At 39.6% G+C, this 18,804-nt stretch overlaps 1 protein-coding gene across 2 annotated transcripts in view; it reads right to left on the bottom strand.

Annotated features, from left to right (window-relative positions):
• Positions 1 to 17,682, bottom strand: part of nkain2 (sodium/potassium transporting ATPase interacting 2) — a 267,619-nt gene extending 249,937 nt beyond the window's left edge. Inside the window, exon 1 of one of the 2 annotated variants that reach the window (XM_017683579.2) lies at positions 17,582 to 17,682. In XM_017683579.2, the coding sequence (XP_017539068.1) occupies positions 17,582 to 17,584 (3 nt within the window). In that variant the 5' untranslated portion in view covers positions 17,585 to 17,682. Of the gene's footprint in view, positions 1 to 4,361; positions 5,379 to 17,581 lie in introns of those variants that run through there. The other variant, XM_017683577.2, reaches the window with a different exon arrangement.
• Between the last annotated feature and the right edge of the window lie 1,122 nt (positions 17,683 to 18,804).

Here is an 18,804-nt window from a genome sequence, read left to right as displayed (position 1 = left end):
AATGAGCAGGTGTCTACAAACCTATATATGCATAATGTATTTCTGCCTCTAAATCAACTACTCTTCTTTAATAGCATGATTTCTTAGTGCTTAGAGGTCCGTGAGACTTTGTTGTCACATTCATAGAGATTAAGATGTAACATGGCAAAAACGTTGAGCATCCAACAATAAAGGCAGCATGGAACTTCTTTTATGCAGTGATAGGAAACACAGTAGCACACAGAAAGCTTCATTTCTACATGCTGATTCACTTTACTATGACCAACATGGACATGCATGTTCACCAACTACTCTGGGGTCAGATTTTAATGAGATAAAGAAGATAAAGAATCTGAAAGTTATTGCCAGCGAGACATTAGATGGTGTAGGGTTAAGACAAGAGCATGACTCACTTCAAGCATCACGCCTCGCGTTTTACAACATGAGTAATTTATTTGCTGCTAACTATGACATCATGTAGCCGACTGCCAAAAGACCTGTGTTTCCAACCACATTCAGCAAGCTCAAATTAACACAGTCCAGGGAGTTGACATCGCCCACTGGCCACCTTAACACGTTAACGCACAAAATGGCCAACTGGTTTTGCTTAAGGGCTGACCAAGCTTGCCAATTGTCAAGTGACCTATCACGCAGGCCTGATTCACCAAGCCAGCTGGTAGGCATGGTGAGGCTATCACTGCCCACTATCCATTATCTAACAATGTGATTCAGACACAATATGTTGAGAAGTTGCAGAGTGAGTAACAAGCTCTGACTTTTCCAATATTATGATTATGGAGAACGTCAGTGATTGGAAGGGGACAGGCTGACATGGCATGATGCTCATTTGCTTTTCCACTTGCTATTTTAGAGGGTATCATTATAAAAAAGGAAAAAACAGAGCAGATAATAAGTGGTTAACCAGAAACATGAAACAAATGAGATCCAACTGGTTTCAGGGTTACAAGAGCACTCTGAAAATGGTCTTAAATAGTCCAGAGGTTCTTACTGTACTAACGTCAGATACAGTATTGGGAAAAAGTCAGAGACCGTCCATCATTCATTTCCAATCAAAGTCATTATGTACAAGGTATTCGTTTATTTCTGAGGAGATTAGATAAAAGATAATCCACTTGCATAAGGAACTGCCAAAAAACAGCAGTTTCCAAAACTGGAGTTCAAAGAAATGATTAAATGATGTAGAGGAAATGGGTCTCGTATCAACCCAGTAGACCACCAAACCTGTATAGCTCCAGATCTAAAAAATCCAGTTTTTTTCTGTCCATCCTTCCACTTTGAGACGACAACTCGATGCTATGGGTCTAAAAGTATGTGTAGCTGTCAAGAAGCTCTTACTAAGAAAAGGATCTAAACAAAAAATGAATGAAACTTTAACTAGAACACCAAAAGTGGACCATTTTCGACTGGAAATAAAAAAAAAAAATACATAGGTGGTCTCTGACTTTTGCACAGTACTGTACCTAACTGATAAGCATCATTTTATCAGTGATCCTCAAACAAGATCAAAAGCCTTCCTCACTTCTCTTTTTAATAAAAGGAAATAAGTGTGTTCAAGTGCTCGATTATGGAGTTATCTGCTCACTACTTCTCATCACAAAAGATCTTCAAATACGTTCCAGCACATTGAGGGAAACATTTCTATATTTGCAGAACGTTGTAATATCAGATAATAGAGTTCAAAACAATGTTGTTTTGGCTTCAATGGCAGTTTGGCAAATACATCACTCTTTAATACCACTACATAGTAAATCTTTGGAAAAAAAAAATCTAGACTCAAAAGGTGAGCAATACGACCGAGTCATACACATTACAATATGACTCACAGTGCAGATGGCCTAACATCCCTTGTCAGCACTATTGGCAGTAAGTTGTGCCATCTCCCTCAGAGGTCAGTGAGACTTCGCTCAGCCTCCTTTAAGTGTATACCCCCACAGGAAGATTAAGATAAGCACAAATGATACTTGCCTCAGGGTAATAGCACAAACCAGTCAGCATATCATCAGCTCCACCCTCTTTTCAATAAGATATAACCAAGCATAATTTCCCCTGCTGATACATTAGTTTCCGCCAAGATTACTCACTGCACTGCCAGTTTGTGCCTCTTTTTGCCCTCTCGTGACCCACATCTTAGTGCCATCTCACTGCACTCAGCTGGGTCACTGAAGACACTAGCGAGAAACGAGTGGCAGCACGCTTGGCTTTAAGCATGTAATGGCAATGGGATGCACAACTCTACACATTGGGTAGCTGGATGCACAGCTGTAAGCATGCATTTGTGGCAAATATTGGGATGTGTAGCTTCAAACATATAGCAGGCAGCAGGCTGCATGCATTTAAACATACAGTAAGCAAAGCCATCCATGGTTTAAAGCATGCAATGAGTAGCAAAATGTATGCCTGCAAGCACACAGTGAGCACTGGGATGCACGGCTTTAAGCATGTAAAGGGTAACAGGAACCATGGCTTTAAGCATGCATTGGTAGAAGATTGGATGGCTTTGTGCATGTAGTGTGGATGAAAGATTTAAAGAATACAGTGCCTGGCAGGTGGCATGACTTTAAGTATTTAGTGAGTAGCAGGTGGCAGTTCCAAGCATATAGTGGGTACCGTCTTGTAAGAGTTTACGCATGGATAGCACATTGCATGCCTCTGCACATTTAGTAGGCAATGGGATGCATGGTTGAAAACATGTAGTGTGTAGCAGGATGCAAGACCTTAAGCATGCATGGATTTAACCATACTTGGCTTTAAGTATGTAATGGATAACGGGATGCATAACCTGAAGCTTGCATTGGACAGCAGGCTGCATGGCTTTACATGTAGATGGTAGCTAATAGTTTAGATCAAATATTGAAACAAAACAGGTATGCGGGCGGAGCAGAATGACTTGAAGCATAAAGGGGTGCCAGCTTGTAAGGCTTTAAGCATGTACTGAGCAGCAGGTTGCATGCAGCAGTGAATGGGATGCTTCACTCTCAACATAAGTGAGCAGCTTATGCTTGACTTTAGGCGTGCAGTTGGTAACAAGATGCATGACTTGTAAGCGTGAACATTAGATTGTTCTTAATAAAAATGGGTCGCATCACTTTAGGCATGGAATGGGGAGCAAGTGGCATGGCTTTATATATGAATTTGGTAATGGATTTCTGGTTTTAAGCACAAAGCAGGCAGCAGGTGGCATGACTTTAGGCATATCTCGGATAGTGCTGTGTATTGTGCTCAGCGTGTAGTGGACAATAGGCTGAAGTATGTGCGTAAAAGGTTCTTCAAGCAAGCAGTTGGTAATGCGAAGACTGGTTGTAAGCATGCAAACTCTCTGTTTTAACCATGTAGCAGGAACCAAGTTGAGCATGTACTAGGTAGTGTTATGCATTGTGTTGAGCATGTAGTGGGTAGGAGGCTGCATGGTTTAAGGCATGCAGTAGAAAGCAGGTCGCGTGGCTTTTTTATGCATGTAGCCAGCAATAGTCTTAAGCATATGGGTAGAGGGTTGTATGGCTTATGCATGGCTTTAAGCATAGACATTACATTTTTATCAGTAATAATAATAATGGGTCGCATCACTTTAGGCATGGAACGGAAAACAAGCTGCATGGCTTTCTGTAGCGGATTTATGGTTTTAGGTATACAGCGGGCAGCAGGTGGCATGACTTTAAGCATGTAGCACATAGTGCTGTGTTAAGCATGTAGTGGGCAGTAGGGTTAAGCATGTGAGTAGAAGGTTGCATGGCTTCTGTATGACTGCAAGCAAGCAGCTGGTCATGCGAAGACTAGCTGTAAGCATGCAAACTCTGTTTTCAGCATGTAGCAGAAAGCAGGTCGCATGGCTTTCACGCATGCAGAGGGCAATAGTTTTAAGTATATTGGTAGAGGGTTGTATGGCTTATCCCTGGCTTTAAGCGTAGACATTAGATTGTTATTAATTATAATAGGTCACATCACTTCAGGCACGGAATGGAAAGCAAGGTGCATGGCTTTGGTAGTGGATTTATGGTTTTAAGCATGTAGTGGGCAGTAGGTTTCAGCATGTGAGTAGAAGGTTGTATGCCTTATGTATGACTTGATGCATGCGGTCGGTAATCCAAAGACTGGCTGTGAGCAATCAAACTGTTTTAAGCTTGCAATGGGAAGCAGGTCTCACGGCTTTACGCATGTATTGGGCAATAGGTTTCCCCATGGGGGTAACAGGCTGCATGGCTTATGCGTGACTGCACGCATGCAGTGGACAACGGGATGCCTGGTTGTAACTCTCGCAACTTCAGACTCGCGTGTATTGGGCGGGGACACCAAACGGGGGCTGACCGCAACGTCCATTCAGCCTAAGATCTGCTGTCCAGAGAGAGAAATGCGCTTAAACTTACCAACTGCATGCCGCAGATGAAGGCCAGAGTGCATCGGCCACTGCAACAGCCCATGGTGATCCGGCCACTCCTGGGTTCCTGGCTCCACGTGGGTCGCGGTTACTCCAAAACAAATAGCCCCCAAAATCTCCGGGCAGGTGGCTGCAGACCACCGCGGGGCTTCCGATGCAAAGAGTAAGCAGAGCTCAAAGCAGTCGCGTGTGTCTTCCTTCAGCCAGCATGCCTTTAAAATCTCCTTCTTTTATCGAGCATCCACACAAGAAATCCAGGCGGGGGGAAAAGCGCTCGGTGCGGCTGAGAGAGAAAGTCCGGGGTCCGCGGGTTTAGAGGGGAAAGAGCGAACTCGGGCAAGAAATGCCCCGTTTTGTTGTCCTGAACGAGACCGAAAGTCAAAATAAATACGATTTAAACCAAGACAAGGCTGATCAAGTTACTGTCCAGAATAAAAATAAACAAGCGGAGAGCGCAGCACTTCGGCAAACACCGTCTCCTACAGAGAGAGAGAGAGAGAGAGAGAGAGAGAGAGAGAGAGAGAGAGAGAGAGAGAGAGAGAGAGAGAGAGAGAGAGACAAAGCGAGCCAGTGTTGTTTACGGCGACAGAGCTGCTCGCTGCTCCTCCCTCAGAAGAGGCTCTCGGCCATGTGAACGCCAATTTCATACATTTAATCCCTCCCAGAAAACATAAAAACAAGCCCCACGCCGATCCGTCCAACTTCCACGCCTTAAATGTCCCACATTCAGGGCTGAAGCAGCGGCGGCAGCAGCAGCGGAGTGACTGGAGCTGAATCCAACCGCCCGCCCGCTATCGATCAAGCTGGAAGAGGGTGTTAAAGACGCCTTACATCCTCGCTAGGAACCCAGCGTCCCTCTCAGCGGCTTTAATTTTAGAGTAAAAAAACTCAGCCAAAAAAAACTCAAACAGTCCGGCAAACAAACAGCAGCAGCATTAAGAGTAACCGGGACAGAACGCCGTTACGCCGTTGCCAACGCGACCATCTGACGTTCCAGATTGAGTGAAGCAGCGCACGCGGCGGGAAAGTGGCTGAGTTTAGCGACTCGCGAGCGAATCGTTTCGTCTGAACCGGTTCTTTTCAATGAATCGGTCGAGTCGATTCATTGAAGCGGCGACAGAATATAACTTTTATAATAACGAGCCAAGAGCAAGGACAATAATAATAATATTAATCATAATATGAAGAAGAAGACGAACAACAATCATAACAATAACAATATTGATTTTTAATTAATACATTTTGTATCTTTATATTTTAAATAAATATAGCAATATTAATATTAATACCAATAATAATAATAATAAAGATAATAAAAATAAGAACAACGGTGCTAACAATATTGATAATGATAATATGAGCAATATTAATAGTAACAATAAGAACAACAACAACTACAATAATAACATTATTAATCATTCTAGCACTAAATTACTACTATCATAATAATAATAATAATGTTAATGATAATAATAATAATAATAATAACAATAACAACAACAATAATAATTATAATTATTATTATTGTTGTTATTATTATTATATTGCTAATGTTGTCAATGATATGATGATAATAATAATAATAATAATAATAATAATAATACATTATTATTATTATTATTATTATTATTATTATTATTATTATTATTATAATAACAAGATTGATCATGATAGCACTACTAATATTAATAACAATGATAAGAACAACAACAATCACAACAATAACAATATTAACATTTCTAACAACATTAATAGCTAAAAGAATTAACAGAAGAAGAGGAATTTTATTTATATGACTGCTTTCTTAAACCCAACATCAGTTTACAGCAGGATGAACAAAAATTAATGTGGAAAAAAGCTAAACTTTTTCTTTTTCTTTACTTTTTTGTGTTTTAAGGTTGAGGAAGGGCATTAATGTTAGGTAAGTAAGTAAACCCCGGGCATTAACAGATGAAATGGAGATGCAGGGGGCTGTGGGACTGAATGGGCATTCATGTTTGTAATATCTGCGATGTTTACATCCATTTCATCGGCTAAGGCTTCTAATAAAATTCAAATCATAATAATGCACACGACAACGTCATAAAATCGTCCCACGAAATACGAGATTGTAAGGAACTGCCAGTTGCTCCTGTTTTCTCTCTCTATGGTGCAGCAGACTCTGTCACTGCACAGGGGGAGCTTATTTCGCTTACGAATCAATGACTCATTGAGCCGGGCGCTCGATTCGTTGAAACGGACTGTTCGAAAGAGTCGGTTGGTTCTGTAAAGTGAATCGAGCTGCCCATCACAAGCTGCTGCTGCTGGGGCTGCTGGTCTCCCGAACGGCGGGGTTAGATTAGCATATTTTAGCGTTTGCTTGGAAAAGGAGGCTGAACCGTGATGTTAAAGTGATGTGAATCATGTTGTTGGGTCACTCGGGAAGGAGTGGACTCTTTTTGTTAACCGTTTGACCCGAAAATGCTGCAGTTGTACCGGAATGTGAGAACATCCCAGCCTAGCGTCGCTGCTAACTCAATGAATGACCGCACAGGACCGAGGAAGCTCAAGACTGGACTCGGACTTAGTGAGAGGTTGTCCACCGATATGCTGTACGTACCGAAGGAGAACAAGAAGGGAAAAGCAAACAGTTATGCCTGCAGTTACAGTCGCAGTCAGGGGCTTAATTGCTAAGTGATTCGAACTTTAAGTCACGGGGGACTCTGCAGTGTAAACACACACAAATGCACACACTGGACTTTGTATTCCCGTCTTTGTGGGGTTTTCCCATTGCTTTCTGTATGACTGCCCTGCTAAGAAAAAAAAAACCGTAAACCAGGGCTGTCAAACGATTAAAAAAAAAAAAAATCGCGATTAATCTCAAAATTTCATATAGTTAATCGTGATTAATCGTTTAAAAAAAAATCTGTGTAAATGTTATATAAAAAAAGGATTTTTAAGTGAAATGTTACAATTAAAACGGTGAACACATTTTGTGCTAAATGTACTTATATTAAAAACTGCTGGGACGAGAAAACTGTAAGGGAGTTTTGTTCACTCACATACTAGGCAGTAATACTGAAAACACAAAACTTGGATTTGTAATAGATTAGGGAGCTGCCGTCTCAAATATAAGACATGTAGTCACACACTACTGTGTCTCGGTTCAGATACGTGCAACAAAAGAAAATAAAAACTAAATAAAACTTCAGCTGTATTCAGTCACAGCCTATAGGACTTCACAGTCCTGCGCAAACAAAAATAAATTACAGAAAGTTGGACTTCATTAACGACATGTAGTGTCAGACCACAGTGCTACAGCGCTGTAAACAGTATAGTGAGTAGCCACATTTACATGCAGCCTAATAATCCGTTAATCCGAGTATTAGCTCAATCGGGATAGAATACGTCTATGGTAACACCTCAATTAGAATAGTCTAGTCCGATTGAGGCCATTCAGAATACAATTTCTATCCGATTGAACGAGGTGGGTAAACCTCTAAACAACCCGTTAAATAGAAGAATAATATCCGTGTAAACACCTGAATCTGATCACACTCCAATCGGAACGTGTCAGTACGTTCTGCGCATGCGCGGCACGTCACAGTGAAAGGTTCATAACGGTCAACATGGTGGAGCAGAAACTGGTCTGCAGAGGAGACGAAGTTTATGCTCTGATCTTTAAAAGACAGCGGTGGGACGGACGTCTAGCTTATGTGTCTCAGAGCATGATGTCTTCCTCTCGCCGCTTCCTTTATAAGTACATATGAAGGACGTTTTTCTGAGTCTGACGTCAGTTTAAAGCAAATATAAACACAAGCACTGCTCACTGCTGCTCATCTCACTCTGACTGGACCTCATGTGATGTTCGCCGTCATGGTAACGTTTACTCTGAGTGCTACTCCACGCATGCGTGTCATTTTGCATCAGATTACTTGTGGCGAGCATGTAAACGAAGATTTTCATCAGACAGTTTAATTGAGTGAGAATAAACACCTCAGTCTGAGTCTGTAATCCGATTGTTTTCAGTCGTTTTTGTTTTACGGCACAGTCGTTTTTGTTTTACGGCACTGTTTTTCAGTTGTTTTACGGCACTATTTTTTTAATCTTGTTAAATTGAGACCGCGTTAATGCCTTATTATGGCGTTAACTTCGACAGCCCTAGTAGAAACCACTAAATGTAATAATGGTTTTGTGATGTGTTTTGGCTTTTTTAATGGCTTGATATCACAATGTAAAGAATCCTAATGGTTTACAAAGCATATAGAAATATAAACATACAAATGCACACACTGGACTTTGTATTCCTGTCTTCGTGGGGTATTTGCTTTCTGTATGATTGGCCTGGTGAGAAAAAAAAAAACCTAGAAACCAATAAATGTTTCTGCAGGTTCCTCTTGCTTTTTGTAATGTGTGTTGGATTTTTTAATGGCTTGATATCACAATGTAAAGGATCTTAGTGGTCTAACAGCCTGATTCTAAATGCATTTGATTGTTTCCTAATGAATCTAAAGGTGTTCTATGGAAAACTAGTGGTCTCTATTATAAACCATTAAGCCAATTCCCATTGTAAAGCAATTACTGTCACGTTTTAATCCTATTAGTGTCTAAAGGAATGATTCTGTTTAGACCAGTGAGTTCGATATAGAACCATTTTGGATCTTTGCATGGTGAAATGGTTCTTCAGACTGATGGAGAATGTGCTGTATATGGTTCTATAAAGAATTTTTGTGAAAATGTATGTGCAGTGTGTATAGCATTGAAAAGGGTTCTGCTGTTGGTATGATGTCAAGCTTGAAAGAGCAGAATCCTTTTTGGTCCTATATAGAATCATTTGTTCTATGTAGAACCATATTCTTCATCAATCTGAAGAACCGCTTCACCGTGCAAAGAGCTGAAATGGTTCTTCATACAACACATTGTTCTAACCAGAAACATACCCATTACTAAAGAACCATTGAAGAACCTTTTTAATGCTGCTATGCTACAGAAACTAAAATATTAGCTTTGGCCCCTTTAACTTTTTTAATAAAAGCTGCTGATTTTCATAGGGACCAACCAAATATCCCCATAACATCAAAGAAAAGGTCCCCACAAAGAGCCAAATACATACCCATACACACACAGAATGTGAAAGAGAGAGAGATAGAGAGAGAGAGCTAGAGGATATGACATGGCTTAATTATCTCAGTAATCTTGAGTGGCTGGATCATGAATTTCATTTCCAGTGTCCTAAGATAAAGGCGTCTGGCAGTTTTGTTCTCCATTCCCTCTCGTCTAGCACCATTTCATTTCAGAATTGGTCTCCCCGCGACACCTGGCACAACGCTATGGGCTTGCCTTTTACTGCTGTGCGCTTAAGAAATTATCTTACGCTTCCAGATGTCATTACTGGAAAGCTTGACCTCAGCTGCCAAGGGTTCGCTTCAAAGTTTCAAGTAAACAAATAAACAAACAGATCCCAAACGACAGTAAAAGTGCTCACGCAGATGCTAATGACTAAAGAAAGGATACGTCTCTGAACTGAACCTATCCACCCAGACCGAGCCCTGTAGTCAAAATAACATTCCAGGCATTTGTTCTTTCTGATTTCTTGTAACCGACAGCTGCCATTTGCGTCTAGCTGACTGAGCACTTGCCACAGTGTAGAATCATCAGGTTAACGATGACCTTGGATCATGCAATTAGTCATAATAAGTAGGGGGTGGGGGGTTGTTGATAATATATATTAAAAAAGGCTCAATGCTGATCAGTGACACAAAACAGCTGATTGTAGGGAGAAAAAGATACCGCTAGGCCTTCTACTTCAACCACCGGTTTATTTGTAGAGGCTGTCATTTGTGCTTTTAATCTGTTTTTGCGTTTAGCTATGGGCTCCTTACTGAAAAAATGAGCAAATAAAGAGGAACGCTGGTCATTTGGATTGAGAGATTGTTGCCCATCTGCTTTTCCTCAGTTGGATTTGAGTTGGGCAAGTCTATGCCTGAAGATACTGACATCAAGTGACCTCTCCATCCAATCAAAATTAAGCAGATTTCTCATCAGCAGCTAAAGCAAGGACTATAGTTGTGTCTAAAAAATGAGTCTAGCTGGACAGTATTTTAAAACACTTCCTGACCGGGAGAAAATCACTGTAAACACTGTTTTAATTAAAATATATGTCTGCAGTGTATCTTGCCATGATTACACTGAGTGTGTTTACGTGCACTGAGATGGACTGGTGACTTGTCCAGGGTGTATCCTGCCTTCCTCCCGATGACCAATCGGATAGGCGGATGGGATAGGCTCCAGCACCCCCACAACCCAGAAGGAGAAGCATCTTAGAAGATGTGTGTGTGTGTGTTTACACGCACTCAGTAATCTGATCATAATCAGATTTCTGCAGTTATCTGTTTACTCAAATGGTCATGTAAACAGCTCACTCTGAATTCTTGGATCAGAGTGAGGTCTAGAGATGTGGTTGGTTAGTGTAGTGGTGAACACCTCTGCCTTCTATGCTGTAGACTAGGGTTCAGTCCCTGCCTGGGTAAACACCCTACACTATACCAATAAGAGTCCTTAGGCAAGACTCCTAACACCGCCTTCGCCTACTTGTGTAAAATGATCAAATTGTAAGTCGCTCTGTATAAGAGCGTCAGCCAAATGCCATAAATGTAGAAATCTGATAAAGAGAGCTTGATTTTAGTTCGGTAATCGGATTTCTCAGGCATGAAAACTTACTCTGATGTCTTTCGGATTTCTCAGGCCTGTGCATGTGCGAAAACAGACGGCGGTACCGGAAATAGACAAGCATTGTTGCCGTGAGACACAGCAAAAGTTTTAAATATAAAAGGTTTAAATATTCTTCATTTTCTAGATGTTGTATGTTCATATTTCAGGTAAAGTGGCACAATGTTTAAAAAGCATAAAGTTTGAGTTTTACATTAGGGTTACGTCATGTCTTCTTCCATGAGTTCATTGACTGGTTGTAAAGCAGAAATGTGATTACTGCCTGACTCATGTAGCCCCTAAGGTTCCTATTATCTTATTACTCACGTGCACGTAAACGTGTTGATCGGTTTACTGACAAAATCTGATTTTTTGCACTTATCGGATTATTAAGTGCATGTAAATGTACTTCCTGTGAGTCACTGTGCAGTCTGAAATGTCCAGCTTTTCCTAACATTTATGCTTGTCACAGCTATTGCATTATAGCCTGATTGGTTATTTGATTGGTTATTACAGTTATTTGAGCATTTGATTATATTAGCTGATAACTATTTTCCACAGAATATAAAGTAGGCATTTTCATAATTTAGTTGGCTTTAGGCAAATGCATATAAATAAAAGCAAAAAACTAATTAAATACATTATGGCTCAAAAACTATAAACTCTATTGGTGAGTGATGTTTGTTTATTTGCTGTTTGTTATAAACACCTTTAGAGGGCAGCAGTGAGTGATTACTCAAGCTTGAGCTGTGTTAACAATTCGTTCCCAACTGACAGGTATTGATAGCTAATAAGGAAGCTAGCTAATTTGTCGGTTTGATCACTTTAAATATATAATTTGAAAATAGACGATTAAATTGTAGTTCAATTATTTTTATGGCAATTAATGATTAGCTAAAATGTCATGACTGTGACAGGCATATTAATGTTAGAATTACCATTAATTACTATTTTTAAAATCTGACTTTATGCTATAAAATATTTGTGATATCAGACGTTCTAGCATAAACTAACATTGGTCTCCACTGATCTATTAAACAAACATGATTATTCGTAGAAACAACCAAATAAGAAGCAACTCGTCTCCACTCACCTGAAACACTTGTAGATTCAAATTTGTTCTTTTTCTAACAACATTGGCTTTTTGTGTTAATTATATTTTTATTAAATGCTATCAGTCCTGTTTTGGCTATTTGACCAAAAAAGGCTTTTCTTGTTTACTTCTGTACCAAAAAATGTATTGTCTTCCTCTTTAACTGTGTTCTAGCAAAGCTAAATACATAGCAGAGGTGGACGAAGTACACAAATCATGTACTTGGGTTAAAGTAGAGACACCCAAGATAAAATATTACTCCAGTAAAAGTAGATGTTCCTCCCTTTAGACCGCCACTTGAGTAAAAGTACTAAAGTATTTGCCTTCAAATGTACTTAAGTACCAAAAGTAAATGTTCTATAAGATTAATTATGGTTCTAATGTTCTGTTATCATTTTTATAACAAGACTTTTGCTTTATCAACTCATTTTAGGTGAAAATACTCGTGTGTGACTTTTGGTAAACCAGTCTTTTAATAGAATGCCATTAGTTAGTCACTGATGTCTATTAATATTATCATAAGTGCAAAGCACTGAAGGCAAACACTTTCCATTAGGTAGAACCGAGTGGCTTTGAAATAACCTTTTACAAACAAGCAAAGTTTCAGTTTAGGATTTATTTGCAACTTTTAATTTACAACTTTAAGTTTAATAAAAACTTGCTTTAAACTCAGGATCACAAATGAGTTTTGCTTTAGTACATCTGTGGGTCTCTGCTCATAAACATAAACTAGCCAAAACAAATTTACTATAAAATAAAGTGTTTATATAAATTCTGAAAAAGACACGTCAGTCACGACTGTATATGTGTATTTCTATATTGTGGTTTATTTACATAAAGTTAGGTTAGTTCCATCATTAATGTTGAATAGACTCTCCCAAAGTTTTACACTGCTGCACTGACGTTGAACCGTGTGCTTGCACTGGGTCGGTATGACCAACAGGTCACAACAAGCTCAAAACAAAGTGCTGCTTTGCCCTGATTGGTGTTCTTACTTCACACTTCTTTCGTTTTGATGTTACATTTTTATGCACACATAAACCAAAAGGAATGACAGGTTTCTCAAAATGTAGTGGAGTAAAAATTAAGCTACTTGAGTTTGAAATGCAGTGGAGTGAAAGTAAAAAGTCGCCCAAAATGGAAAAACTTAAGTACAGATACACAAAAAACTACTTAAGTACAGTAAAGAATTACATTTATTTTCGGTACTGTCCACCACTGATACATACACCCTCACAGCTAGCCAGCTTTCTCTTGCTTTGTCTGGTGCTTTACATCTGACATCACTGCCATACAGTAGATTCTTGCAAAAGGCTGTCACTGGGCCGGACCCAGCCGTTTAGTTTGCATTCTGACTGCAGCGTTTTAGCTTAGCACTGTTCTCCAATCTATCAGCAGGAGACGCACTGAAACTTGTTTGTGTGCTGACAGGAGTGTAAAGTGGCTTAAGTGGCCGCACTGAGACGTGCCTCTCTACGCTTTGACAGTATCGATCAAACTTTTTGACTTTGTCTTGCGTTTTGAGGGTGAGATAAAGCTATCTGCCCTTTAGTGTCTGATTTTCATTCTCAGAGATAACTTGCTTCACAGCCTGACACAGGCAGCACTGACTGTCACTCAAAAAGTTAATGGCTTAGTGAGCGCTGATGTGATGAAAAGCTCCCTGGGTGAGACTCTGGGTGTCTATAGTACAGATCCTGTGAAAGTGTTGCAAGAGTTTACACCAATGATTCATTCAGTGTTTAGCGTTTGTACAATTACTCGATTAAACTTGATTTATTAGAGGTAAAAGTCATAGATTAAAATGCACCTTTTTAATCTTCAGCATAATAATCATGTATATTGTGTTAGCAGAGTCGTATGAGCCCTTTCATAAGCCCTACACAATTAAAGATGGTTCGTCAAGGGTTCTTTAGCAAAAGCAATGGTTCTATTTAGAACCATGAGTTCTATACATAACCATTTCATGCTTAAATTGTTTTTTGCAGGGTGAACTGTTTCTTCAGATTGATGGAGAATGTGTTGCATGTGGTTCTATATAGAACCTTTTTGATCATTACGTTATCTGTTGTCGTTATCTACTGTTATGATGTCAAGCTTGTAACAATAGAAGAAGAACCCTTTTGGTGCTATCCCAAACTATTTCCAAAAAGCCTCTGTGTAGAAACAGAGAGGATAGTTCCTTTACTGAACAGCCACCTTTAAGTGTGTAGAGTGGTCAACACTCATTTAGGTGTAATCTCATGACATTTTTTGCATATTTTGTCTCTCCTAAAAAAATGTCCTATCAAATGAAGACAATGTGTTAAACTTTTAGTGCTGGATTGTGGTGAAATCTGCTGTACACAACGGCATTGGCCTCTAGATGCTCATGAGGTGTGGCCCAGGAGGATCCTGGGACTTATACCCTCTCAGAAAAAAATAGTATGACACTGTCACAGGGGAAGTACCCCTCTAGTGTCCGTGAGGGTACCACCCCAGTGACATCTCAGTGCCTTAATCCATTGAAATGATCATTTCAGTATTAAGTTAAGTGATACTTTTTTGATCCCACAACCGGGGAAATTCCACCTCCGCATTTAACCCATCCATGAAGTGAAACACCACATACACACTAGTGAATGCACAAACACTAGGGGGCAGTGAGCACACTTGCCCGGAGCGGTGGGCAGTCCTATCCACGGCGCCCGGGGAGCATTTGGGGATTAGGTGTCTTGCTCAAGGACATCTCAGTCATGGACAACTGGATGTTAAAACCACAGGTGTACCTTTGAGGGTACAATTACATTGTTTGTACCTTGATGAACAAAAAAAAAAAAAAAAAAAAAAAAAAAAAAAAAAGTACCTGCACAGAACCTTTATTTCTAACAGTGTATGTTAGTTAGGCCTTGCTCAGACTATTTTTATTTTTAGCGTATCCAGATTGATTTTTGATAGTCTGCACAGCCAATCAATTCATCGCTCAAATCAGATCTCTATCTGTCCTGCACCCACGTTTGATATCCTCATCATCAGGACAGTGGTTACTGACTGCCTTCGTTGTTACCACAGTAACTAGTGCAGATGGGTTGATGTCTGGACACGCAAAATCATTTTGATCACTTACAAATAACAGTGCAATGAGTCAGTTCAAAAGATTTGACAAATCCAGATTGCCTGCAGGCCGAGCATAGCCTTACATGCAAGTGGTATGCGTTTACTGTGTTGTTCTTTGTTGGGGAGTGGGTTTAGTTAGTGTGGGTTGGTGGTCACTGTGAGGGTGCAGTGTATGGTAGGTGGTGACCTCCCCTGCAATCTCAGTGCTTCGTCTGTGCCTTTCACTACTTCACATGGTGGAATCATCACCCTGTGTCTTATTCTATGCCCACCCTGCAGTATAAAGCTTGCTCACTAAATGCTATTGTTAGCTGACGTTCATCCTACTAAATGAATGGTTCAGAAATGCCCTTCGATATGGTTTCAAGGTAAGTTTAATACACAAAATGAGTTTAGTGAAATTGCTTGAATACATTAACTCAGGAGAAAAGGGGACTTTGGCTTGTTTGTAAAAAATTTGGTTGCTAACACTGACCAGCCATTTAAAACAAAAACCAGTGATCTTGGTCACATCTACAACCCCATTACCAAAAAAAAAAAAAAAAGTAAATAAAAACAAGAAGCAGATGATATGCAAATCATAAAAACCTTATGTATTCCATTGAAAAGGCTTCAAAGACAACATATCAAATGTTGAAACTGAGAAATGTTTACTGTTTTAAAAAAAATATATATATGCCCATTTTAAATCTCATGCCAACAACATGTTCCAAAAAAGTTGGGACAGGAGCTACAAAAGGCTGATAAAGTTGTGTAATGCCAAAAAAAAAAAAAAAATGAAGAAAAAAAAAAAAAAAAACCAAAAACCTGGTGGTTAACTGGCAATAGGTCAGTAACATGATTAGGTATATAAGGAGCATCTCAGAGAGGCAGAGTCTTTCAGAAGTAAAGATGAGGAGAGGTTCATCACTCTAGGAAAGACTGGACAAGCAGATAGTGCAACATTAATATTTAATAATATTTCTCAATGTAAAAATAATGAACTTTTGTTTTTCATCATCTGTGGTACACAATAAAATTAAGATTCAGAGAACCTGGAGTAATCTCTGTATGCGAGGGACAAAGCCTAAAACAAGTACTTGCTGGCCGTGACCTTCGGACCCTCAGGCAGCGCTGCATTAAAAACAGACATGGTTCTGTAGTGGAAATCACTGCGGGAGCTCAGAAAAACATTGTCTATGATAATAGTTAATTGCTGCCTTCACAAATGCCAATTAAAACTCAAAACACAGAAGAATCATCATATAAACAGGATCCAGGAATGCTACCACCTTCTCTTGGCCTGAGCTCATTTATAATGGACTAAGGCAAAGTGTAAGAGTCCTGTGGTTTGAGGAATCAACATTTGAATTTCTTTTTGGAAATAATGGATACTGTGTCCTCTGGGCTAAAGACCACTTGTTATCAGCACAGTTCAAAAAGCCAGTATTCAAGATGGTTTAGGGGTGCATTAATGCACATGGCATGGTTGACCTGCACATCTATGAAGGCACCATTAATGCTGCTAACCAGACTACATCTTTTTCAGGGACCTCTTTGCATATTGCAGCATCACAGTGCCAATCTACATTGTGCAAGTACTACAACAAAATGGCTCTGTATTAGGAGTCCGGGTGCTAAACTGACCTGCCTGCAGCCCAGACCCATCACCATTTGGCACATTATAAAATGAAAAAATAAGACAAAGGAGACCCTGAACTGTCGAGCAGCTGAAATCCCATGTTAAGCAAAAATGGGAAAACATTTCACTTTCAAAACTACAGCAGTGTCTTCTCAGTTGGCAAATGCTTGAGTATTGTTAAAAGAGGTGATGAAACACAGTGGTAAGCATGCCCCCGTCCCAATCTTTTGGGAATAGGTTGCATCAAATTCAAAATGCGCATTTATTTAAAAAAAAAAAAAAAAAAAAAAAGGCTTCAGCATTTTTTTGTTTTTAATACTATTTGCAATGAAAAATGTTTTGCATGTCATTGAGTTTTTAAATTTACACTTTGCACAGCATCCCAACTTTTTGAAATGGGGTTGTATTACTATCCATAAAGGGGGAGCAGGTTTGTCTTCTTAAATACAAAGGGGATTTCAGCTGTAAACACAGGTCATAGCACAGAAACAGACAAGACAGTTACTTTGGGCATTTTCAGACAGACGTTTTCCCTCAGCTTGTCGGAATAGCTGTGGGCAAAGTTGCACATTGCCCAGTGGTGTGTACACTACATTCCTATTTAATGTTGTAGATAATAGGAGTCCTTTGCAAACAAATTTTAGTGAGCATATGCAACGTAAGGCTTGAGAGAGGTTGCAAGTGCAAAATAGCTTTATTTGGGGTAACTCACCATCAAAACACGCAGGCATCAGAGGCACATCCACAGTCCAAAAAAAAAAACAGAAAGACAAGTGAAGGGTCAAAACAGGGGAACAATTCAAAGAAAACCCACAGCAACCTTTCAGTAAGGAACAACAGAGACTTCACAAACTAACAGGCCAAACAAAGGGGTTTAGATGGGAGTCTTAATGAGTCCAGGATCAACTGCAGCTGTGTGAAATGGAGGAGTGGGTGGAGCTGGAGAAGAAAACAAACAAAAGCACATGGCCTAGCCATATGCACCACCGCAGAGGCCCAGGAGGGGGTAGTTTGTGACAGCATGAAGGTACATAGTTTGAATACAAATCTGAGAGCTCGTCTTTTCTCAGACATGACTTCCAATTCTTTTTACATCACTGTAACTCTGTATTGTTTCAAGAGGTAATATGTAACTGTACTGCATGTGGTGAGTTCTCTGCACACACAACACACGCTGACATGCTTAAATTAAGTTTTTGGGGTGACTTTTCACAGACAATAATTTACAGTACAGTCATCCAGCTAACAACAGAACTGGGTCATTCTACCAAAACGTCCACTTTTTTATCTACCCATAGGGGTGACTGGTGTAACTGATCCTAACTGGTGTTGAGGTCACAGGTCACAGGTAACACCAGTGACATTTTTAATGAAAAATACATTTTACAAAATGGCTACTACAGAGCATCAAACCACATGTTGTCAGTCATGTAATAAAGTCCATTTGTATTCTATCTTTTCATGATTACCTAAGAATAAAGTATGTCATAGCAGTGACTTTCAACTTTAAGCTTCATAGGAAATCGTATGAAAAATGAGAAAAGTTCTGATAACTGAAGACACAGTGGACTTTTGTCATGCAGTAACACCGGGGACACAGCTCCTGGGGGACACAGCTCCTGGGGGACACAGCTTTTATTGTATACTGTATTTTCTAACCTTTACTTAGCTTATTTAGCTTTATTTGGCATTTGTTTTCTTTATGTCATTTAAATCCTGTATTTCATACTCATGTATAGATTACTGCAGTTAAAATCACAGAAAAACATACTTTTTTACCTAAACATATGGCCCTCACACTTTACACAAGACTGTGAGGACGAGCACTTCTGTGCTGCTTGGAATTCTATAGAATTGATTTAAAAATCAGAATGGCTGAATTGATGGCTCAGAAAGGCGTAATTTTTCAAATTATTATTATTATTTTTTAAATAA

This window comes from Pygocentrus nattereri, chromosome 4 (genome assembly GCF_015220715.1).
Source record: "Pygocentrus nattereri isolate fPygNat1 chromosome 4, fPygNat1.pri, whole genome shotgun sequence".
NCBI lineage: Eukaryota > Metazoa > Chordata > Actinopteri > Characiformes > Serrasalmidae > Pygocentrus > Pygocentrus nattereri.
The sequence above is the reverse complement of the archived record's forward strand: the minus strand, read 5'-3'. Positions and strand labels throughout refer to the sequence as shown.